The sequence below is a fragment of the Chionomys nivalis genome, chromosome 14 (assembly GCF_950005125.1).
Source record: "Chionomys nivalis chromosome 14, mChiNiv1.1, whole genome shotgun sequence".
Taxonomy (NCBI): domain Eukaryota; kingdom Metazoa; phylum Chordata; class Mammalia; order Rodentia; family Cricetidae; genus Chionomys; species Chionomys nivalis.
Genome location: NC_080099.1, coordinates 61,154,174 through 61,178,503, shown reverse-complemented (window position 1 = coordinate 61,178,503; position 24,330 = coordinate 61,154,174). Strand labels below are relative to the sequence as shown.

General features: G+C 40.2%; 1 protein-coding gene across 1 annotated transcript; it reads right to left on the bottom strand.

Annotated features, from left to right (window-relative positions):
• Window positions 1-1,924: 1,924 nt before the first annotated feature.
• Window positions 1,925-23,565, bottom strand: LOC130886638 (desmocollin-2). The gene is made up of 13 exons (XM_057788645.1): window positions 23,497-23,565; window positions 22,268-22,423; window positions 19,022-19,166; window positions 18,010-18,176; window positions 15,045-15,179; window positions 14,618-14,803; window positions 11,574-11,830; window positions 11,306-11,448; window positions 8,394-8,618; window positions 5,707-5,943; window positions 5,014-5,138; window positions 3,526-3,783; window positions 1,925-2,727 (listed from the first exon to the last, which is right to left on the bottom strand). Exons 1-13 carry the CDS (start codon window positions 23,539-23,541, stop codon window positions 2,530-2,532), a joined length of 2,277 nt encoding a protein of 758 aa, XP_057644628.1. The 5' UTR covers window positions 23,542-23,565; the 3' UTR covers window positions 1,925-2,529.
• Between the last annotated feature and the right edge of the window lie 765 nt (window positions 23,566-24,330).

Sequence of the window (24,330 nt, the reverse complement as noted above, 5' to 3'; positions counted from 1 at the left end):
TGCCCAGTAAGGAGAGCAATGGGATTTGCATTAGGGAATCCACTCTGGAGCCTATGTATTGTAGATTGCTGTGTTGACTAGAGGGAACTACAAACTTGCAGCAACCCATTGCTAATGTCTGGTGGGGCAGGTAAAAGAGCAGCTGAGGAAGGGCTTTCCAGGTAAAGCTTTAATTCAGAGGACTTCCGAATTATCAACCGTATAAGAAGTGGATACTCTTCTGTTCATCTTCCTGGACCTGGCATGTCCATCCATAGCATGACAAACTATGCAGGCCAGTGCATGTGCCACAATGTCTGCAGATGTGTTCTGAAAAACAGCACATATGAGATCCAGTTATCAGTTGATCATTCTGAAGATACACATTCTCAAGTGGCAAATGTCAACTCAAAACAGTCTCCATTGTCCCATTTTCTTATTTGATTCTTATTGATATAAAACGGGTTTTATGTATGATTTATTTAAAAAATTTTTTTATTATTAGGGGTAAGTTTAGGTATACCATTTTGTATGACTTTTATTCCTTACTCTGTCCCTTTTTAAAAATTCATCTATATAAGTCAAATAAACTATTTCTTCCCCAAGTTGTTTTGATCACAATGCTTCAACACAGCAAGAGGAACCCCAACTAAAACACAATCACACATTTTTCTTTTAATTCAAATGTCTTTAAAACATATTAGCTAAAAGTTCTAAAATTATCTTCAATCTTAAGATGATAAAAATAAAGAAACAGAGAGTATGCGAATTGGCCAAGACCACAGCACAGGAATGGGTGTGAGGGTAACATCTGTGAATCTGGCTAGCTCTATGATCTGTAACAACAGCTGGGAAAGAGAAGGCGCTTCCCTGTATTATATCCACTCCTATGAGACCCAAGAGTAACAAACCCACCCAGTTGCTTGAAGTTGCTTCGTTTATATTTTCATCAATATTAGCACACAATCATTTTGTACATAATTTATTAAAAATAACTGGAAATATTTTTGACAAAATAGTAATGACTCTACTGCAAACATAACTGGTATTCCAAATTTTTCCAAAACTTTGTTCTGAAAAATAATTGTTATAAGCCAGCCTGGTGAATTCAAGACAGACACACCAGAACAATCACACACATCACAAGTGCACCTAGAATATCCGTGCACCGAGTGTAAGTGCTGGGCTCACTGAAGGAGCTGTGACCTCTGATCTATGGTTGGCTATGAAGTTTACTCATGTATAAATTTTTGACAGTTTTAGATCATTTGGCCCATTTTTATATTTGGTAAGAGCTGTAATTACAAACTATTTTAAAAATAACTTTACAGTCATGTAATTATGAATAGCTATAGCATCTAAAAAGTTATGAAGTTGGTATCCCAGAGATGGATTGAAATTCTTATGCCAAGAAGTTTAGTTCAAAGACCATCACTATTTCCTATTTCCAGTGTCCCCGAATTAAAGATAGAAATCATAAATGTGCCCTTCTATACTAGATAGCCACATCCTACTTCTAACTACATTATTGTTCTTTCTGGTATATAGAATGTTGCTTCTAACAGATCATGAAAGAGCCTCAGTTTCAATGGAAAAATTAAAACTTCTTCACTAAGGACAGAAATGTAGCAATTACCCAAAATTCCAAAGCAAAATGGCTATTACATTGACCTTAAGAAAACTGACAAAGCACATGCCTACATACCACAGAAAAACTATTTTATAAAAAGAGACAACTTTTGAGAACTTTTGGATTCCCCAATCCAAATACAAGTTCAGAATCGACAGGAGAGGGGAAAAAAGAAAGCAGAAAGGGAATGGGAATGTAGACCATTTGGTATTACACAGAAAAAAAAAAAAACTTGAAAAGAGTAATAAAAATATATTTTAAAGAAATTTTGAAATCTAAATTTAACTAACAAAGTCAATACAAAGGAGATGTAGATTCAGTGCAGGATTTCACCCAGAATAGAACCTAAAAGCAAACCCCACTGGAATGGAACAATAAACACACTCTGGCAGTCCACCTTCGTACTAGGAAGTCAAGCCATGCTACGAGAATACAACAAATGTAAGACACAGTATATACAGTTTAGAATGTTTGGGAAAACAACAGTTCCCAAGCACCATATGAAAAATCAATTAACCCATTAGCTGGAAATAACGGTTTCTACAGTCTCCAATTGGGGTATAGGTCAAGTAGTCCATAAATAGATTCAGATCCATTGAATTTTATTGCAGAATAAGTTGGTTGATGTCATTATGCCCAATGTAAACAATAATGCAAATTTCCTTGAAGATTTTCCTATAGATGACACCGGGGTAAGAAGGAAGTAATTAAACCCATGCAGAATGGTTTTCAAGCTCAAATGTACTAAAGTCCAAGGTCTTTCTGTAAATGTGCATTTCTAGAGATTCTGCAGACCAAGGCAGGCCATGGGGAGAGCCCCAAATACAATATCTTCTTTTCTGAAAAAGCCTAGTTTATATTTAAAAGCAGGTAGGAAAAAGTAATCAATCCATTAGTTTCGTTATCCTGGTAGGCGTTCTTCACCTCTTTGTGCATACTTCTGCTAATGTCCTAAATTTAGGCTCCAAATTGTCCAAAAACTCAAGTCCATCTTCTTCCGGTTGCTCACTGCAGCAACCTACAGAGCCAGCGGTCGAGCCTCTTCCTTCATAGCTGTACGTGAGGACGTAGTCTTGAGCGAGCGTCTGATTGTCATCCTCATGGCACAACTGCACCTTCTGCCAGGGAGAAAACACAACACATTTTATTTTTATTATTTTAAGCACCAAAATGTACTTACAGAAAAAGAATTTCTTTGATTTACCTTTCATTGCTTAATTTTTAATCAGACTGTGTCCTCTAATGGTTTCCTATGTGTAGAAAATGCACATGATTGGTCTGTATCATAAAATGACACCAGAAAGTCAGTCTTAGCATGCCTCTAAAAGTCTTGAATGGCAGTAAGTAACCAAGGGTTCATTTTAAGTGGCCATTGCTTCCCGCTCTCTAAATAATGATAAAAGTGAAAGCACACTCAGTAAACTGAACCCAAACTGATGTGGGCACCATTCTCTCTCAACAGCAAAGTGATGGTACACATTGCCTTGCGCTAGATGTTGGGTCAGACACAAAGTCATAGCACAAAATTATTTACTTAAATAGTAATAAAAGCTACTGGGTGGTGAAGGTGCATAACTTTAATCCCAGCACTCAGGAGGCAGAGGGAGGCAGATCTAAGTTTGATGCGAGTCTGGTCTACAGAACAAGTTCCAGGTCAACCAGGGCAACACAGAGAAACCATGTCTCCAAAGAACAAAAAGGAGCAACAAAAAGAGTAATAAAATCAATAGAATATAAAGGAAAGTGACCACATTAATATGAACATAATTAAGCCCAAATTAATTAAAAATAGTAACCTTTCAATCAGTATATTCGTCGTTAACTAAAAGTAGCTGTCTACACAAACACTAAGTTGGAACCTTTTGTAAAATTTAAATTATAGCAACAAAAGTTTGGGGAGCAGCTCAGAAACTCACTTCACCAAGTCGGGGCTGCGTGAAATTGTGCCACTCAGAGTAAGTGTATCTGTAGTTGTCCACCTCCACGTGTCCTCCTCTGCAGGGATCCAGGGTGTGGTGATGGCCGGCCACGCGGCAGGAGTCTAAGGTCTGGTGTCCTCCTTTCACCATCTCAATGGTCTCTTGCCCTCCACTTTTGGCTCCTGCTCCCGTCATTCCCAAAGCTGCCTGCCCAGAAGCTCCAACCGTTTGAGTTGTGAAGCTGTTTGTGGAATACTGAAAAGATAATGGTGCGCATCAGTTAAATATACAGAGGAGCAAACACAGTAGAAGTAGGCAGGTGCAGACAATGCCCTGGCTTAGGTCGGCATTACAAGGCAATCTTTCCAAACACACGGACTGGATCAGCTATCTGTCTTTTCAACCGTGAGTACCTCTAGCATGCGCCCTGTACTAGATGCCATGTCTAACACAAGAAAGAAACTGCAGGCACAAATCCCAAAGCTTGATGTAGGTTCCGCCTTTAAACACTCCTTAGCATGCTGGGCAGGTCCCGTTACAGCTTTCCAATGCTTTGAAAGCAGCATTCCTGTGTCACAGGGTCTTCTGTCTCAGCTAAACCCATCCCATTCAAGAGAAGGGACAGAAATAACGACAAGCTTTCTTGGTCTATACGAACTCAGTTCCTTCCAACTCAAATACAAAGAAAATTTGCAATAAACACGAAATCTCTTCAGATCTACATAAATCAAGCAATGAACTAGGCAGAAAAAAATACCAAAAATGCCAACACTCCTCTTCCAGGTTGTGTGTTTACATCCTGAAATATAATTTAAATTTTTCCCCTCGGTCTTTTTCTCAGATATGGTTAGGTTTTTGTAGTTTGTTTGTCTGAGGTCATCAGCTGTGCTTTTTGGGAGATATTTACTTGTTCTTTCTTCACATATTAGAATAGAAAATCAGAACCACTCATCAGTCTTTTGTTTGGCTGCTGCTTTGGACTGCCCGCCTCGGGCTCATTTCTAACACACGTTATAGTCAGGAAGAATCCAATAAACCTTTTCCCACCATGATCAAAGTCTGTAGAGAGTTTATTGCTGGAGCCAGGTTTAAAAAAAAAAAAACAATTATACAGGTGAACTGTTCATAATTAAATGTGATATTTTAAAGCATAAACATCAGTTTAGATAGATTTGTAAGAAATACAGGCCTAGTGTTGAACCCATGAGACACATGAAATGGGAAAAATGCATACTACAGGATTTTTCATATTAAGCAGCATTGATGGTCAAATTGAAATACCGCACATCCATGGGAACCATATGTGTTTTATTGATTCCCTGGGATGCATGGCATTTGCTGCTAAGTCCCCAGACACCAAAAGAAGTTTGTTGAGAAAAAAAACAACCAAACAAACAACCAAACCAAACTGGTTTTAGAATGAACACATAGTATAGACTAAATCGTCCTCTGTACTTGGTTTAAAGGGACAGATGAGTGACTTACAACTTTGTCATCTCCAGGAGCTTCGGTGTTGGATACAATTAGGTTCTGCTGCGCTAAATCATCAGGAATAACTTTCTGCTGCTTCGTTGCCTGGGAGACACTACAGACTAACGTAAACAGGATACCTGGAGAAAGGAAGACGGTAAGGAGCTCCCTTAAGTCTCTCATCCATAATGGAAAACTGTGTTTACAGCATCCGATATGAATAAACCACAAATCAAAAGGTGTAAAACACCTTCAAGAACATACGATTGCATGTGTCAAAGCATGTGTGTCCTTAACAGAAATGCTACAAACATATACCACATGATATGTTTCTCCAGTGAGCTGTATATTCTGCTGAGTATACACATAAGTACATTTACATGTACGCATTAAATATATGAGCTAGTGAGGTGGCTCGCTAGGAAAAAGTGCATGCCACCAAGACAGATGACCTATGTTCCCTCCCAGAATTCCACAGGTGGAAGGAGAGAACACACTCCTGGAAATTGTTCTCTGACCTCCACATAGGGCACATTCCCACTAAAATAAAAGAGATATATGCAAAATTTTTCAATAAATATGTTAAATATATTGTGTTACATATGTTAAACATATAGAAATATATCTCTGTCCAAATCATCATTCATTCTAAGGATATGTTTTAGCATTGCTTTAAAGGTTCCGGAATAGATTCAAGAAAGGACTTACAGAACAGCAAGGCTATGCCCAACAGTATAGCAAGAATAGCCCATGGTCCGAGTCTCACATCGGCATAGCCGGTCCTTTCTCCTGAGCGGGCTGTGCAGTCACTTTCAGTGATGCAGTCACAAACGAGGACATTCAGTGAAGTGACTGAGGACAGACCGAGTCTGTCCGTGACTCGAATAGGAACTACGTAGGATCCGAATGAAGGGTCATTCTGATAGGACAGACGAGCCGCTGTATCTGCATAAACAATAAAACCAGGTGATACAAAAGCCACCAACATCTCCTCAGCAAAAAACATTCAGTTATCAAACAGACACCCATTTCCCTGAAAATGGACACTCGTGGGTTATCATAAATGCTGTGATCCTGGCTGTGGCTGGATTGACTGCCTCTGACCCACAGCCACTGCAAACACACTGTGGTTATTCTAATGCTGCCTGCAATGGTTAGCATGCACTGATAGGATTTTAAAGTCCCCTAGGTGATGCCTCTGAGGGCATTTCCAGAGAGGTTGAAGTGATGAATGCAGGTGGTACTATCCTGTGGGCTGGGGTCCTGGACAAGAGAGAGAGAGAAAAGAAAAGAGTGGAACATGAGCTTTCCTCGCTCGCTGCTTCCTGACCGTGGATAGAATGTGAACAGCTGCGTCACGCTTCTGCCGCCTGCTATTTTGTCTCAGCACTGAGGAAAGAAACTAGTACACTGTCTATGGCAGTGCTTGGCTCTTGCAATAAAGTATTTTATCCATTCATAAACAAATTCTTCCTATCATAACTAATAGATGTCGTAAGAGGTTAGTTTCTGTCCTATCTATAACATATTCAATTAAACCTGTCATATTAGATTTTCATTCATCGGGGAGTTGGAGAGCTGAAAATTTGCTATCTCTCATTTGTTTTCATAAATTCTGCAATGTGGACATGAATACTTGTGGTTTATCAGCAAGAACTTGTTCTGACAGCTCGGAAGAAATGTACTCCATGGGCAGGTCATGCGCACACTACAGGAACACAAGCACACTATATTATGGGTCACTGGGACCAAGTGGATGTTTTTGTTGCGGTTTTGTTTAGATGGATTTTTTTTTTTTTTAGATTAAAAGTAGGAAATATTCAGATCAAAAATCCAGATCCCAGGCTCAGTGCAAAATATGTAAAACGATTCTCACTGCAGATTAACAAAAGCAACAGGACAATCACTCCATTACTTAATTCCCTGATGTGGCCTGCTCACTTTTGGTATAGTGTTTGAAGTTTCCAATGGGAATTAGGCTACCTAGGATAAGAAACCACAGAACTGGGATTTTAATAGAAACCACAGTTATCTATTCAGTGTATTGTCTAAGACATAATCATGAGCCAACACACAGAACTAGGAGTGAGTCATGTCTACTTCTTTCATTGTCTTGTTGACTTCTAGACATAATCCAATTTTACACAAGAATGAACTGATTCTCCCAGAGAGTAAAAACCATGGTCAGATTTATGTAACAGTTGGTGGATCTGGCACTTGACATGAAGCCATGGAACGCCAAGACCTCTCTGCTGGATACATTCTTCTTGTTCTGGCACCGCCCAAGTTTTCATATGTTATCAAGGACTGGTATTTATAAAATAACAAAGTTCTGGAGCTGGGTTACAGCTCAGTAGGAGACTACGTGCCCCGCATGGGTTCATTTCCTGTGCCACAGAGACAAGATGGCACAAGGCTTCTGACTAGAACATTGCTTGGTTGAGGAGAAACGTCTAAAAAGCCTACATTTTCTCTAATGTCATTTAAACTAAAGCACTCTGACTTCAAACAAATAGGAAGGATAAAATTCAAGAATAAAGTTATCTTTTTTCTTAAGAAAGAATAAATAAAAATCTCTCTCCTCTTCCCCAAGACACCCAGGAAAATATTGTTTTAACATGTATATCTTATCAGTCTGTAGATTATTAGGGTTCAAAACAGGTTGTCTTGACTTGCTTGGCTACACCCTTGCTCTTCTTTCCCCATCCAAGGCTCTGCTTGCATTGAACTTTTTTTTTTAACCTTTTAATTTGTCATAACAGGAAACTGAGGCATGGCCATTGAGAGCTGAGGTTGAAAATATTTTGGTATTTTCAAGTTTCAAATCACCCAAAAAGTGACTGAGGTCTTTGAGTTAGGAAAGCTATGAGGCCATGACATCACAGTCCATGGCAGTGTGGATAGCAGGCAAGAATTAAGTTCTGGTGCAGGTGTGACGCAATGAAGCAGTGGGGAAAAGCCACTTTAACTTCAGCCATTTTTGTACCACAGGACCCTTCTGGGCTATCATCAACTGCAAACCAAAGCGAGAAAGATTCCCAAGAAGAACTAGACACAAAACAATGAGATGTCAACACAGCGACAGACAGAAGCATAGAAGTGGTGGACATTGTCAGGGACAGACACCCCTGCAAGGAGGGACTCACTTCCCAGCTGCTTGACAGCAGTTACAAAACACTCATGCAGGTGGGTCTTGGATGTCGATCTCCAGACAACCTAAGAGAATCCTGATATCAACAGCAACACTGGAGAGGCTCAGGGCCTATTACAGCAAAATTCACATCTTTTTCCTGAGTGGTTCTCATATAAACTTTCTCTTATTTCCAGAGGGGTGGGGAGGAGAGGAGAGCAGCAGCCTGCTGTAGAAAGGAAAGGCAATGTTTGAAATCACACACCGTTAATCCTTGTCAATCTCCACATCCTCCGTACTTCTGAATCGGTACTCTCCAAACTAAAATCAAATGGTGGGCCGTTCACTGGCTCATCAGGATCAACTGCAACAATTTCAGCGGAGGACATGGTGGCCTTACAAATTACCACCGTCTGCTTGGGGATGAAGGGGCCATTGTCATTCACATCTTCAAGAACAATTCCCAGAGTTCCAGTACAGCTTCTCCCAGCTAGACACAGAGCAATAAGAACACATTTTTAGTGCCTTTATTTTTTGCTGGAAAATCACACACTGAAAATTAATATCTATATTAATCAATTATAGTGCATAAGTTACCACAATAAATGCAGACATGAGCAGTGACACAGGGAACACCAAAGGAAAAACTTCATCCACTCAGTATGTCATTACATTAGGCATGGAAAATTCTAGACAGAGAAGTTTTATTTGATGTTGAAGAGACAAAAAGAGAGTACAGTAGGGTACACAGTACACTTCAAATTCAGGGTGTGGACAGCATGTCACACCAACCTGTGAGGGAGAGAAAATGGAGAAAGCAGGCAGGTAGGAGCTGACATGGACAAGAGCTAAGGACCTTTGAAAGTTAGAGTAGAGAACTTGGAGTTTAGCATACATGAAGAGAATGCTTAAGGGTTTAAAACAGGGAAGTTTTGAATAGTAGATGAGATGTATTTGGAAGATTTTAACAGAAAATGGTTCAAAAACATGTTTGAAGGGTGGAGGGATATTTGCAAATGTAGAAATGATCGCTACGGGTGTTACCTCATGAAGAGCAGGTCATCTAAGTAAACGGAACTTAGGACTGAGGGTGTAACTTCTGTAATTAGCCTGTCATACATACATAAATCTTCTTGACAATTCTATATAAGGTACAGCATTGGGAAGACAAAGATGAAGCAATCGAAGGTCCGGAAGGTTATGAAGTCTAAAACAAAACATGAAACTAGGTTTCCTGTCTTGAAACCATTTGTTCTGTCTACTTAATAAGGAGGACTTGGACACTAGAGATGGAGAAAAAGGAAAAACAAAGACTGCACCACCCAGTGCCTGTGGCCACATCTTACATACAGCTGTCAATCTACGAAAATGGAAACCAAGCTTGCCTGGCACCCAGAACCTTAACCAAGGGCCCTCTGGCACAGTGGCTGAATCATTGTAGTTCTAGAGCCATCAGAGGCTCACAGGCTGGGCATGCCATGCTGCCAGGTTCTAAAATCATGTACACTATTTAATTCTGCAAGTTAGAGAATAATGAGTTATGCTTATTTAATTGCATCTTCATTTTACAAATGTAAAAAAATTCAATTATATCTTTTGGTTTTCAAGGGTTTTTTTTTTTTTTTCTTTTTTCTTTTTCTTTCTCTCTCCTTTTCTGAAACAGTGTCTTGGGTAGCTCAGGCTAGCCTTAAACGCACTATGTAATTGAGGTTGGCCTTGAATTGATCCTGTTGCCTCCAATACCCAAGTACTGGAATTTTCAATACGTACCATGCCCAAACAAAGATATCTTATAGCAAAATTACATTTTAAATACTGTATGGGTCTTATATACATAATCAATGTACTCATATTTTTGTGATTTTTCAGGATGCACAACATATAACATATTTTATATTCTTCTATGGTGTAGGCTTAGTTTTAGTTGTCAGCTTGTCACGGTGTAGATAATCTCAGAGTGGCCTGTGGGCATGTCTGGGAGGTTGCCTTGACTACCTTAATTGAGCCCAGAAGACCCAGCTATCCAGTGGTGGCAAAGCCTGGCCCATACAGGAGTGGAGAAAGCTAGCTGAGCCCTAAGCATCTGTGCTCTCATTCTCTCTGCTCTTGACTGTGGACACTACTATCTGCTTCAAGTTCCTGCCTTCACTTGCCTGAAATGATGAACTATAACCTGGAATCATGAGGTAAACCCTTTCTCCTCCAAGTTGCTTTTTATCCGGTCATTTCATCATAGCAACACAAACAAGGGTGGAATATGTGAACGCATACTTTGACCCTCTGATTTTACAACACACAATGAATTGTGACTGGTTTAATTTTGTATAATGTGCTTAGTTGGGATTCTAGCCCCCAAGTTTGCAGTTAGCTTCCTGTAAAATGTTCTGTTTTCTAGAAATGTACTAAGAGACTAAATACCTTCTTCCTCTTATGACTCTCCTGAATGTTGCAAGATAAATGAATACATTTTTCTACAGTAGCTTTCCCGTGTTTTGATGACTACCATTAATATACTATAACTTTGTTTCTTAGACAAAATTAATGTTTCTTTTAATTTTTATTGCATTTGTTTAATGAATGACAGTGGAGGTCAAAAAGACAACGTTTAGAAGTCCATTTTTTCCTTTCACCTGAAGATCAAACTGAGGTCATTAGGCTTGGTAGCAAGGGCCATAACCAGCAGAGCCCTCTGCCTGGCCTCATCTTAGGCCGCATTATCTTATAACTGCATCTAATACTAAAGATACCATTAGCTGAAAAGAGTTAATAAATGACAGCACACTTAATTTATTAATTACTCTGTATGTTATACTGGGGATAAATAAATGGAGAATATATTGAGCTAGTTTTAAAAATCTATGTTTGGTAGGCAGGACATGACAAACACCTTCAATCACAGCTCTTGGAAATAGTTGCAGATGCATCTCTGTGAGTTCAAAGCCAATATGGTCTCCACAGAGAGGTTCAGGCTTGTCAAGGCTACACAGTGAGACCCTGTCTCAAAAGATGAAGTGTGTTCTTGGGTTAAGGTAGCCAAGTGTTTTGTCTAGTAACTGGAAGACCCAGGTCTGATCCTTTGCACCATGAGATTAAAACATAAAACTATGTCATTGACTTTAAAACTGAGGAAGTATACAATCAAAGATGCATCAGTGGTCTTATAAACAGATTTCTTACCTGCATCTAATGCAAGAACTGTAATATTATAAATGCCATTTCGGACAGTCTCAGCCTCTCTATCCAAGGTTCGGGAAATGGAGATTGATCCTGAGTCTTCATTAACCATGACCCACCCTCTTGGGTCACTTAATTTCCTGTACCTATTCACCGTGGTGAAGAAACACAGCAAGAAGTATCATGAGTCAAATCATAATGCCAATAACAAAAAAAAGTTATGGACTTTTCTAGTATTGTAACTGTGAAAGGAACAAGAGTATAACCAAACCTGATGCCACTGCTGCTTCTGGTCTCAGGGTCGTACGCTGTATACCCATTGTTTCTGGTTCCAACTGGCACATTTTCTCGAATCCGCACAGTTTGGACTGGAGGGATACACTCGGGGCCCTCATCCACATTTTTCACGGTGACAGTCACTGTAGCTGTGCTCATGGGTAACCTTGCAGTAGCCTCTCTAGTGTATGGGGCTTCATTAACGACACCAATTTGTAGGGTCACCTGTTCTCGTTCTTCATAGTTCAGAGGCTGTAGGAAATGCATTGAAAATCAGATTAAATCCTGGAAGAGCTGGTGAAGTTCCTTACGCGCAGGAATTGCTGAGTTAAAAACTGGTAAGTACCAGGCTGGAACAATCATGAGAATAATAAACACAAGCTTGAACCATTCACATGGCGGGAGGGGGGGAGGGGTCTTTCAAGCAAGTGAGAATTTGGGTGGGACTGGCAACAAACAAAAATTATTTAACTTTCCCTGGAAACTTGAAAAAGTTGAAAATTGAAAGTTTAAAGTACAAGGTATCAGAGATCTGGATACGATGCTTAACAAAGTTCCAATTTCGGGTGTGGATTGTAAGTTATTTTACACTGGTTACTTTAGAAAGCTTGTCTCAGAGTCTTCAGAAGGACAGTTATTTTACACTAGATTTGGAAGTGAAAAACTGGGTCAAATTTTAAAGAAGTTTTTCTGTTTTCGTTTCAGTTTTATTTTGTCTCCTGTATCCAAGATTGGCCTTGAAATCACTTGTGGGCCAAGAATTACAATAATTTCTCATCTTCCTGCCTCCACCTCCCAAATGCTGGATTTATAGGTATGTGGCGCCATGCCCACTTTATGTTGGTCTAGGATTTGAACCCAGACCTTGGGTATGCTAGACCATCACACTACTACAGCCCCAGCCCTATAAAATTTTTATGAGTATTGTGGGGATGTGACAGCCAGCCCTAACCTGGTGGTACTGTGCTATTGCCTGCTCAGAAATAAACCGCTCTATCCCAGCCCTTAGTGATACTTGCCCCAGAATGCTCAGACCTGTGTAATAATTCGCACATAACTCCCCTGTGAGGGCTAAAGAAAATTGATATGTTGCCATATTAAGGTGGGATAAGAATAAGATAATGAACTGCTTTCCTTTGGCTTCTGTAAACTTGCTTTTCACTGCAGGACTGGGATGAAGTGGTCCTTTCATTACTATATGGTGGGAAAGAGAAACAACTGAGGGCAGTGAAACAGTCCTCTTGCCCAGCTGTAGATTCCATAGATAATTATAATGTACACCTTTAGTATCCACCTATAAACCCTCCCTTTGGGCCTTCAGCACAGCATGCTGCTTGACTCCAAGGTTGCTGTCCTGCTAGCAGTAAGAATAAATTCATTTAACCTAAGTCTAAATTGAGTCTAAGTCTTTGGTCTTTTCCAACGGAGTTGAACACCACAACAGTGGAGAACAAGAGTATAGAAAGCTTAGAGACATTATTTGCTCCTTTTTGAAATCTCTTCCTCTAAGTCAAGAGCAAGTATCCTTTAATCTGCCTGGTTGCTGAGGTAATAGGAGCAGTTGACAGAAATGACCCAGAGATAAAGTCTGGCATTGGGATTGGGGCATCAGTGGGGTCAAGGAAGACATGGGATTTGAAGGGCTTTCTTTGTTGTTTTGAAACAGAAACTAACTCAGAAACTGAAGCTAATTTGTATCATTGAGAGGAAAATGGATTTATCATCTTTGATCCACAGCCTTGAGAACATGTACAAAAGGAAAACACTCTAAACAAGTGATTCTCAACCCTCCCAAAGCTGTAACCCTTGAATACAGTTCCTCATGTTGTGGTGACCCCAATCATAAAACCATTCCAATGTTACTTCACAACTGTAAGTTTACTACTGTTATGAATTGTAATATAAATACATGATATGCAGGATATCTGATATGCAACCACTGTGAAAGGGTTGTTTGATCCCCAAAGGGGTTATGACCCACAAGTCGAGAACCACTGCTCCAGACCAGGATGGAATTATGTTCTACTTAATGCTGCCATATAAGCATCTAAGGTCGAAACATCTTGGGTTGCTTCACGCACCAGGTCTGACTCTTATGTTCAAAATGATATCAGAAAGATGTTTTGGAAATGGGGATGTCACAGACTGCTTGAGTTGCATACTATGACCCTGCATGATAAGACTGTACTATATACAAGATACAGAGCAATAGACTCAGTGATAGTCTCCCTGTGGGTCTGATCAGCTATGACTCTTTTAAGAAACTCAATATGTACTTACTCCTTGCCCTGGAAACAGAAAGAATAGTCTGTAAAAGACTGGCTCTGTCCATTACTGCTAATGCTACGCTAAGTTTTAAAGTGTTAAAATATATGTTAGAAAATGCATACTACGCCACATGAATAAAACACAAATAAACACATTTTAAAATCAAGTCTTTGTCAAGGCTATGTTGGTTAGTTTCTCCAACTTCCTACAAGCTAGAGTTATCTGGGAAGAAAAAACCTCAACTGAGAAAATGCTTCCATCAGTCTGGCCTGTAGGAAAGCCAATGAGGCATTTTCTTGATTAACGATTGATGTGGGAGGGCCCAGTGCACTATGGGTGGTACCACCTGAGAAGGTGTTCTTGAAGTATCTAAGAAGACAAACTAGGCAGACAAAAAGAGGAAATCAATAAGCAATGTCCCTCCGTGGTCTTTGCTCCAGCTCCTGCCTCCAGAGTCCTGCCTTGAGCTCCTGCCCTGACTTCCTTTGGTGACAGGCTATAAAAGACATGGACATGCAGGCGTGAGAAACAGCAACTTCCCTCCCCGGCTGACTTTTGTTCTAGATATTTATCACAGCTATAGGAAGTGAACTAACACCTACTCACAGTGAACGTGCTCACTCTGTTTAATCTATATGAATAAAATAGTATAATTAGCTATATTATGTATTTCATATTTCCATTAACCAGAATATCTTTCTGCCCATTAAATCTTTGCCTGTGATTCTCTATTATAAATCACAAATATCTAATTTACTAATTAATCCTTACCTTAACCACACACAGAATGCCTTCATTGGTTTTGGGATCTGTTACAATTTTGAAGTTTCCATTTTCATTGCCCTTTAAGATGTTGTAATTAGCTCTCCAGTTAGGAGAGTTAACTAAATCTTTATCCTGGATAGGAAGTCGTAAGATTTCCACATCAATTGTATTTTCTTCCACTGATGTCTCATACTAAAAGACAAGAAAAGAAAAGAGAAAAGCTTCATCAATTAATCACCACAAAACAAGATCACCACGGGAAATAAGCTCATTCTTACAAATCCCAAAGCACCATGTTCTCATGTTTAAAACTAACCCCAAGCTACTTTCACGTCATTGTGAGCATTTCCTGCCAAACAATGGGACACAAAGAGTGTGCACACTTTAAAGCTGACAGCCATGCATTTCTCTCTAACAAACAGCACACACTCACCACAGTGCGAGTGAAGGTTGGCGGGTTGTCGTTCACATCTCCGACAGTGATGATGCAGGTGGCTGTTGCCTGCAAGCCAAAATACTGGCCATCCATGTCCTGCACTTTTATTTTCAACTGGTATTTGTCAATTAACTGAAAACAAAGAAAGTGTAACTGTTAGGCAAACACAGCATCTTTATAAGTAGAACCTTGACTCTGATGCTCTTCTTTAGGGGAACACTATGATGGTTAACAGCATTTACACGCTAGAGAAGGTGCCTTGCTCTACTACTATGAAATCAATACATGAAAACTAGTCACTTCTGAAATGGAAAGTGCTATCAATTCAAGGAACATATAATTAGTTAGCTTTACCAACTTTCAAAAGGGAAATAAGTGTCATGAGTGCATTCAATATTCCATAGCAATGCAAAAGATGTTCTAAGTCCCTCCAAAGTACATTTTTACATTCAACGGAATAATAATTAAAATAGTGCTCTTCTCCTCTCCAGCCACCTTTATGCCATGGCTTCAGTCCCTGTTGATCTTCCCTGTCTTTACCCATTAGCTACGCTACTCACATGCACCTCTCAAAAGTCCCCTCCAACACAACCTCTTCTTATGTCTGCAGCTCACTTCCCCTGACTGTCCTAACAAACCTAATGCTGCTGTCTGCCAGGAGGCGAGCATGTTTCCTTTGCATCAAGGTACATTGAGATTTATCAGAAAGAGTCAGTTGATGAGAAAGCAAAAAAAAAAAAAAAAAAAAAAAATAGGCTTTTACTATCCTAAAAGGCTGATTGGTGTTTTCTGCAGATGAAAGAGAAACTGCAACATTTAAGAAGGCTGAACAAGTGAAAACTAGAAAACTGAGATCAACAAATTACAGGCAAGTATTATCCAGTAAACTCCGTTGTATGTTCAATGTTTATAGCCGTTTCTGCCATGAACATTCATTTACTTTCTGAGGTTTGTTTTCATTATATGTCACCATGTGTATGTGTGTGTTTGGGGAGAGGGGTGACCAGAGATTTCTAAAGAGAGTATTAATCCCTTGGGGCTGGTGGTACAGTTGATATGAGCTAAGGTCTCCAGCACGACACACCCGAGAATGTACTCTTAATTGCCCAGCCTTCTCCTCAACCCTGTAAGTGTTTACTTAAAGGTTTGGTTTGGAAGTTTAACAAGCCATTATGATTTTTTTTTTTTTACTGCTGTTTGGTTGCTTGCTGTTTCTACTGCAAAGGGCAGTATTTACTCACGAAAGGAACCTGCAGCTATCCAGAGAATATTTAGAAAACATTTTGTTAAATCACTTCAATAAAAACAACCATTTGTTGGCAAAGATAACTTTGAATAAACTGTTTCAACCGTTAAGGTATGAAGGGAAGTGTACACATGATAGCTTGATATTGTTTAATCATTTGTCAAGATCTGGAAATTTGCACTAAGGCAGAAAATATATATCTAAATAGAAAGGGTCATTTTTTAAAGATTTTTATTTTATTTATTTTAGTTTTATGCATGTGCCTGAGTGCATGTATGTACAGCACATGTCACAGACGTCATGCCGTCAGAAGAAGGTGTCAGATGCCCTGGAACTAAGGTTACAAGCAATTATGAGCTACCCAGTGTGGTGCTGGGAACTGAACCCAGGTCCCAGCAGAAAGTGCAGAAAGATCTAACTGATGAGCCAGCTCTCCAGCCCCTGTTGGAAATTTTGAGATTCAAAGTAACACCCAATAGTCACGTACTTCTACAAGATTAAAGATCACAGATGATAAATAAGCACACGAAAATGCTGTGAGGATCTAGGTGACGAGTACTTGCTGGGGGATGCAATAGCTCTCTAGGCACTAAGTAATTGACTTAGGGTAGTCACAAGTACAGAGCATACATGCAAAATATTCTCATAGAGAATGTTAACATGCTTAGGACAGTCTAAACCAGAACGTAAGGACGACATCTAACACAGTCTGGGAGCATGACTCCATGGTGATACTAGAAAAATCATCAATAGGGGAACTTACTAAAGCCATTTTACCAAGAAAATATGGGAAAGAGAGTTTGCTATCAAGTCACATCTTATATATACTGCATCTAAGATGGATTTCAGATGTCCAGACAGTTAGAATCTGAGCAGTTAGTTGAGATGGGAGCCAGAGGCTACACGTGTGGAGATAGTTTCACCTATGCAACGGCGAAGGACATAAAGAAGAGTGCTGAAGAGACCGTGTTAAAATAAATTCTTTCTCCGTAGACAACACATTTCTGTCCATCTTGAGAAGGTCTGCTCTTTTTTTGAAACTTCCCCGTTTAATACTACAAATATACTGTTATGAAAAATTTGATTTCATCAAAGATAAAAGTCAGGAGAGAATAAGCTCAGTGTTCTAAATTAGCATGTCATTAAGTAACCACTTAATGACCTTCTTCTGCATAATAAAAACAATACATTTCCTAAAGTTGGGAACTGATCATACTTCAGAAGCACACAGACAGGTAATGTTCTGAGATAGAGAGGCATAAGCATCCCGCATCTAAAGGGTCTGGGGACCAGAAGTGTTTCAGATGTTTATAGATTTTAGAACACTTGAATCCACATCATAGGATATCTCGGTGTCAGACCCACAAATAAACATGAAATTGTTGTGTTTTCTAATCATTCCTGTCACGCAAAGCTCAAAGGGAATTTTACGCCATATAAAACATAGCATGCCTATGTTTTAGCTGCAATCTGTCCATGAGAGGTTGGTTGTTGAATTGTCTATCTGTGACATCAAATCATTGCTCAAAAAAGTTCATGTTTTGAGGTATTTCCACCTTGAGATAGTTCTGACTAGAGATAACATATGTGTGTTCTTAAATCACTAGATTTACCCGCTAACACCTGTCACCACCCTGCCCAACTGAGACAGTGCGCTCGGAAGAGCCACACTAATGCAGCTGTTCTAATCCAGCTGTTCCAACTGGCATTTGTTACCTCTCTGTCCAGCTGAGACGATGTGGTCGTGATCACACCCGTAGTGGGATGCATGGTAAACAAAGTGGGTGGTGACGGAGACTGCTCCAGGATGGAGTACTTCAGCCTTGTGTGCATCGTATCAGGCTCGTCGCTGTCAGTTGCACAGACCTCTCCCACGACAGAGCCTGCGGAGGAAAAGCTGCCATTGACTTTCCAAATCCTTGAGTGCTCTGTGTCTCTTATTTCGCTCTTTTCTGCCTAGCTCAGAACCCCTCTGAAGCACCTTATTACAGGCCAGGATCACCGCTTTTAGAAGTTAATTGCTATCTACATACAATAACACTTCCTTGTAAATACGTTCACGTTCTATTTTTGGAAATGATGATCCCATTACTTATTTTCACTGTATTTTGGTGTGGGCTCCTATAAATGACTACACTGTCCCTCTGTGAATTCTGAATTTCTACTAATTATTCTTAATCTCTTTTTCCATTTGCAGGCTTTCACTTGAATTAGGCAGTTCTCTCTAAAAATCAGATCAGTCAAGTCTTTCTAGTCCCCAAAACTTCAGCTTGACATCTCACCAATGCAGGCCTGAGGATAACAAGAGTGGGAAATTCTGTGTGTTGTTTTCAGTGACTCTTGATCATGGCCAGAATCCTATTTAGTCATTAGGAGTTCAGTAGACGGGTGTCCAGGTGCTGCAGGATGTCATTTATAGACTCCTTAGAAACTCCTCTTAGAAACATTTCATTGCCCTCTCATAGAAATGAAAAGTCATTTATTTCTTGAGGCAACGGGATACATGTAGTCGGTTTGATAATCTAGTCTACAGACAACCCATTTACTGGATGAGAAACTAAGAAATTGAAGCTTTTCAAATGAGGAAATTAGTGAAGGAGAAAAAACCTTCTCCCAGGACCCATCTTCTTGCCACCAGTGTGGAGGTCTTTCCTGTGGCCACAGAGACTCTCAGTTTATAAACCAAAGTCCATCCAAGCTGCCCTGGATCCTTGGTGTAGCAACTCACCAACTGCACTGTTTTCCAGAACTGTGAAACTGTATGTTGTCTTTGTGAAAATCGGGTGGTTGTCATTCTCGTCCTCTATCTTAATGATGAGGGTCAGCGGGTACTCAGGCGTATACCCATCTGGAGTTGTTGCAAACGCTGTCAGCTGTGAACAGAGTAAAATTGGGAAAAAGTGAAGTTGTTGTGGAATAATCTTTTGGTTCATTATGAAGATGTGTCTTTGCCAAGGTGCCTTCTGATTGGTTTAATAAAGAGTGGAACAGTCAATAGCGAGACAGGAAGAGGTTATGTAGGGCTTCGGGGGACAGAGAAGTCTAAGAAGCAAAGGGAGCCACCAACCTGACACAGAGGAAACAGAACATGCAGGAGGAGAGGCAAAAGCCATGAGTCACATGGCAGCATGTAGACTGATAGAAATGGATTAAGTTATAAGTTAGTTAGAAACAAGCTTAAACTAAGATCAAGCTTTCATAATTAATAATAAGTCTCCACGTCATTTTTTTGTGAGCTATAACCCAAAGAAAATCATTTGTGAATCGTCTACAGAAAATAACCATGTTTTGTTTTGGGTGGAGCTGGGGATGGATTTCAGGGCCTCACACAGGTCAAGCATGCTTTCCCCAGTGAGCTACACCCTCAACAACGCCTCAAATGATGCTTTCATCTGGAGACTACTGAGGCTTGGAGCACTTGCCTTCCACTGTTATTTCTTCAGGATGCAGCCATGACGGTGAGGTGGGAAGAGACCCGGATTTTCTGTATTGGTAGAATATGTTTATATTGATCTACTCTACTAGTGTGCTTAGTTTTCATTCCTCACCACTGCTGTACGTCATCCATAAGCATAATATTTGTTATAATTTACCAAAAATATTGATTTCTTTTTCTGTCTGACAATTTTAGACACATAGACTTTAAGTACAACTTTTAGATATTTCTTAATTTACAGTACAAATTTTGGACACAACTAACTGAGATATTATTTTAATTTCTGTTAGCATTTTAGGTACCAACCATGGTTATATATACAAATAACATTTTCCCCAAATGTTTTTATTTGAAAAGCAGGAATTAGGAAGAGCACAAAATGTGGCTACAGATACTGTATGAAGGGTACTAGCAGGCTTGAGCATGGCAAACACAGGTCCAAACATGGCAAACACAGTGCCAACATGTCTTGCTGTCTTCCTACTTTCTCTCTTCTTTGCTAAAAACTATTAGGCTACATTCTTAAAGCTAGCCGTCAAAGTCCATTTCCTTATTTGATCACTGACTCATTCCTGAGACAGAACAGTCAGAATTTATTATCTGGCTAACCTGTCCAATCAGGATTTACCAATCACCCTAGCACAGACTCTCCCTTCTTATTAACACCCACTCTTGCAAAAACCACCTGCTTGCTGTTTGCTGCTGCTGCTTGGCTATCTGCCTCTGTCCAATCCAGAGTCCGCCACCGCCTCCCATGCTTGGCTCTCAGGAGTAATAAATCTCTTTTGTGCTGAGAATATGGGGTCTGGGTATGTCCTGGATGGACACGGGGTACCACCCTCCCATACAATCTATTCTTTATAATTTTATAATGTATATTCCAGATCTGACCATGATATAACAACTATCGTAGACACAGCAGAACATTATGTGTACTTAGAAAGCCACACAGTAGCAATCCCCAACTTAAACACAAAACTCATAGTTTGTGTGTCTATATAGTTAGTTTGCTTTCCTCGTGAATAAAGAATGACTCATCCAAAATTGTATAAAATAATGAAAAATCAGATAAGTAAGATGAGCAGGTCCTGCTTGGAAATCAAGCCAGCATGAGGTCAGGTTTTTAGAGGAAAACACAGATTCCTGTTGGAATACATTGCTGGCTGGTTAGAGGTCGCAGTCTGCCACAGACTTCCTCTAAGCTCAGCAATATGGAAACTCCCTCCCTCCCCAGCAAGGCTTCCTGCTCTCTACCTGCCCTTATCTGGAATGTGCCTGGGCCTGGAGGACTGACTTTTTCTAAAAGCTGTCTCTAACCCGGCTGCTTATCTCTAAACTAGCTGATAGCTCATCTTTATTCTGACCCCTGACACAGATTCCTGCTCAAGGCTTCTGTTAAAGAGCTCTGCTAGCTATTGGACCCTATTGCCACATACCAAGTCTTACTATAGGAGCGTGCCACTTAGTGCAAATTAGGGCTTGTCTCCAGCTTCCCCAGTCTTATACATTCCTTATACTCTGGAACACAGTTGAGCTGATTCACCAAAATCTGTCTCCCAGAGGGCTATCTCCCTTCATGCTCATGGGCCACATGCAAAGGTTTGTTGTCCCTCTGCCTCTTTTCCCTCTGGACCTGGTGGCCAACAGGCCCAGAGGGAAAGAGGACCCCGCAGAGGAAATCCATGAAACGTCTGAAAGACTGACTGAGCTTTATTAGGAGCTGCCCAGCCCTCCTTGTCTCCCTGTAATCACCTCTCCCACTGCAAAGCACTAAGGTTAAGCCAGCTGCTGAGATTCCTCAGCTCCTGCATCATCCCCCCTCCCCAAAGAGCTTCTCTAACAGACAAACGAGTCAACATTGGACATTGGAAAACAGGAAAAACAGGGAAAAAAAATCATAAAACCAGGAATAACCTAACAGAACTGAATTTTATTTATTCCAATGAATTTGTTCGTTTCAAGTCAATTCTGTCATCGACTGTAGCCAGAACACCCAGAAAACCTCAGGGTATAAAAGAAAAGTAGATAAATTAAAAGTAAAAGACACAGTGGCCAAGGGTAATAACTGCTGTGCTGGCTGGGTTTATGTCAACTTGACACAGGCTAGAGTCCTCTAAAAGGAGGGAAACCCAGTTTGAGAAAGTGCCTCCAGAAGATCGGGTTGTGGGCAAGCCTTCAAGCATGTTCTTAAATAATGATTGATGGTGGAGGACCCAGCCCACTGTAGGTGGGCCCATCTTGGTGGGATAGTGTCCTGGGTTCTATAAGAAAGCAAGCTGAGCAAGCCAAGATGAGCAAGCCAAGATGAGCAAGCCAGTAAGCAGCACCCTCCATGGTCTCTGCATCATCTCCTGCCTCCAGGTTCTTGTCCTGTTTGAGCTCCTGTCCTGACCTCCTTCCATGATGGACTATCATGTGGAAACAGAAACCGAATAAACCCTTCCCCTCCCCAGCTTGTTTGGCCACAGTGTTTCATCACAGCGGTAGAAACCCAAACTACGACAACTGCTAATACAACACTTGATTCTTAGACCTTACCTCAAAGGACTCATACTGCTCACGATCCACGGGACCAGTGCAATACAGGTTTCCCGTATCTCTTTCCACATAAAATAAGTTTAGAGGTTCTCTATCAACTCCTGGGCCTCTGATGGAATAGTATATGGTGTAGTTTTGAGCTGTATCAGATTGGATCTAGGGAGTAGAAATTATAAGCATGAGACATATCTTTATTTCATCAGAATTTTCAACGGTAATTTTATTCTATCACACTGCCAGTTACTAGAATAACAATAGTCCCCTGTCTTATTCAATATTAGGAAAATGCAGTAATAGAATAAGGAATTATGACTGAAATTTTTCAGAAAACAAGACACTTGCAAAATCCTCTAGAAGAATCTTATCTTTTAAATCAAGGACTATTGTGAGAGCTGAACACATGAACCAAACACTTGAGATTTCTCTGCATTAGAAAATGCAGCAATACGAGCTTGAATGATTATCTGTGGCCACTCTAGTTAAGTCCTGAGATTAAACTGTATTTGGCAAAGCATTTTTAAAACTGGTTTCACCAGGTATGGTGGCCTATGCCTGTCATTCCAGCACAGGAAGAGTAGAGATGGGAGAACTGAAGGTAAGGTCAGCTCAATGTCTAAGTGGATAAGACAAACTCCAAAGACAAACATCACATTTTTCCTCGTTTATAAATCTAAACTGTATATATATATATATGTGTGTGTGTGTGTGTGTGTGTGTGTGTGTGTGTATATGTATTTGTCTGTGTGTGTGAGAGTGCACATGTGTGTGCATGTGGGCACACGTGTGCACACACGTGCCTTTATCCTAACTCAATTTTAATCTTTATTGAGGCATACATTTTTGGATTTTATAGACTGTGCCCCACCTCTGTGATACCCTATTGACTGGTAAAAAATTAAAGAAACATGTTTTAGAGTGCTTGGTGATGAGCTTTACAGTTCTTATAGATTGCTTTTGCATGACTAAAGCTGAAAACTGTGTACATGACCGACTGTTAAGAATTACTTACACATATATCTTGAAACATGATACTTAAACTTTCCATTAAGATGGTCACATGCAACTATTTTACATCTTTTTTAATTAGTAAGGATTCAACCAAGGTCTTGAGCATAACAGGTAAGCATTCTGGGATACATTCCCAGCCCTCACACAATTATTTTTAAATAGCCATTAATTATTTTTTTTAAATGGAAATGACAAATCTTAGCAGCCAAAGTAAACTATACCTGTTGAAGGAAAAGCGGGAAGGGACCCAAGGAATTCTCCATCATGGAACAGGGGATAGGAGCCCATCTTCTCTTGGAACGACTGAGAACTTTCTCTGCCTGCAGTCTTTTATTTAGTACCTTGATTTAGAAAACAAGAAAGATAAACTTTAATTGTTAAAGTCCATGATGACTTCATCTCCAGACATTAGAGCTGATGTGATATCTTGTTTCTTCTCATGACAGTTGGGTAGAAAGGTGTAAACCCATGGTAGTGTTTCAAAACCAACAAATCTTCAATACACAGGAAATAATAAGAATAATGGCAAAGAGTAAGACTGTTGTTGTTGATGCTGTTATGCCAGCCATCTTCTTAAAAACATACTTTGGTGGAAATATGGAAGGCAGAGAGATGGGCTAGAAGAAGAGATGCAACACTGGAAAGCAAATTCTTGCTGCCACATTGCCATGCAAGAACGCAAGAGGAAGGAGATGCAATGAGAATGACAGGGATGGCTTCACTCCCATATGTAGCATAAGCAGAGTCCACTCACCAGCAACTAGCCAGAGCCAGGAGACCAACAGAGATCTGTCAGAACGAAGAAATAAATATGGTGACAGAGCTCAGATAGTTTCAGTGAATAATGGCCAGGGACTGAGGAGAGGTTGTCTTGACCTTTGGTGTCACAGTCAATAGGTACATAATATGGTCCAAACCTTCTCCCTTGTTCTCAGTCTTCTAAGACTCCAGCCATGCTAATGATACAGGGCAGCAGGACAGATGGTAACCGTGAGGCAGAGCAGAAAAGCTGCAGCTGTGTCCATGAGGCTGAGCTTCCTGATGGTTAGAAGCCC

Bases quoted from the DNA above. Each gene is read 5' to 3' on its own strand.
- LOC130886638 (XM_057788645.1), bottom strand. From the start codon at position 23,541: ATGATGGAGAATTCCTTGGGTCCCTTCCCGCTTTTCCTTCAACAG. The intron at 22,424-23,496 runs GTATAGTTTACT...TCTACTCCCTAG, and splicing joins TCCCGCTTTTCCTTCAACAG to ATCCAATCTGATACAGCTCA. The intron at 11,831-14,617 runs GTAAGGATTAAT...CATTTCCTACAG, and splicing joins GCATTCTGTGTGTGGTTAAG to CCTCTGAACTATGAAGAACG.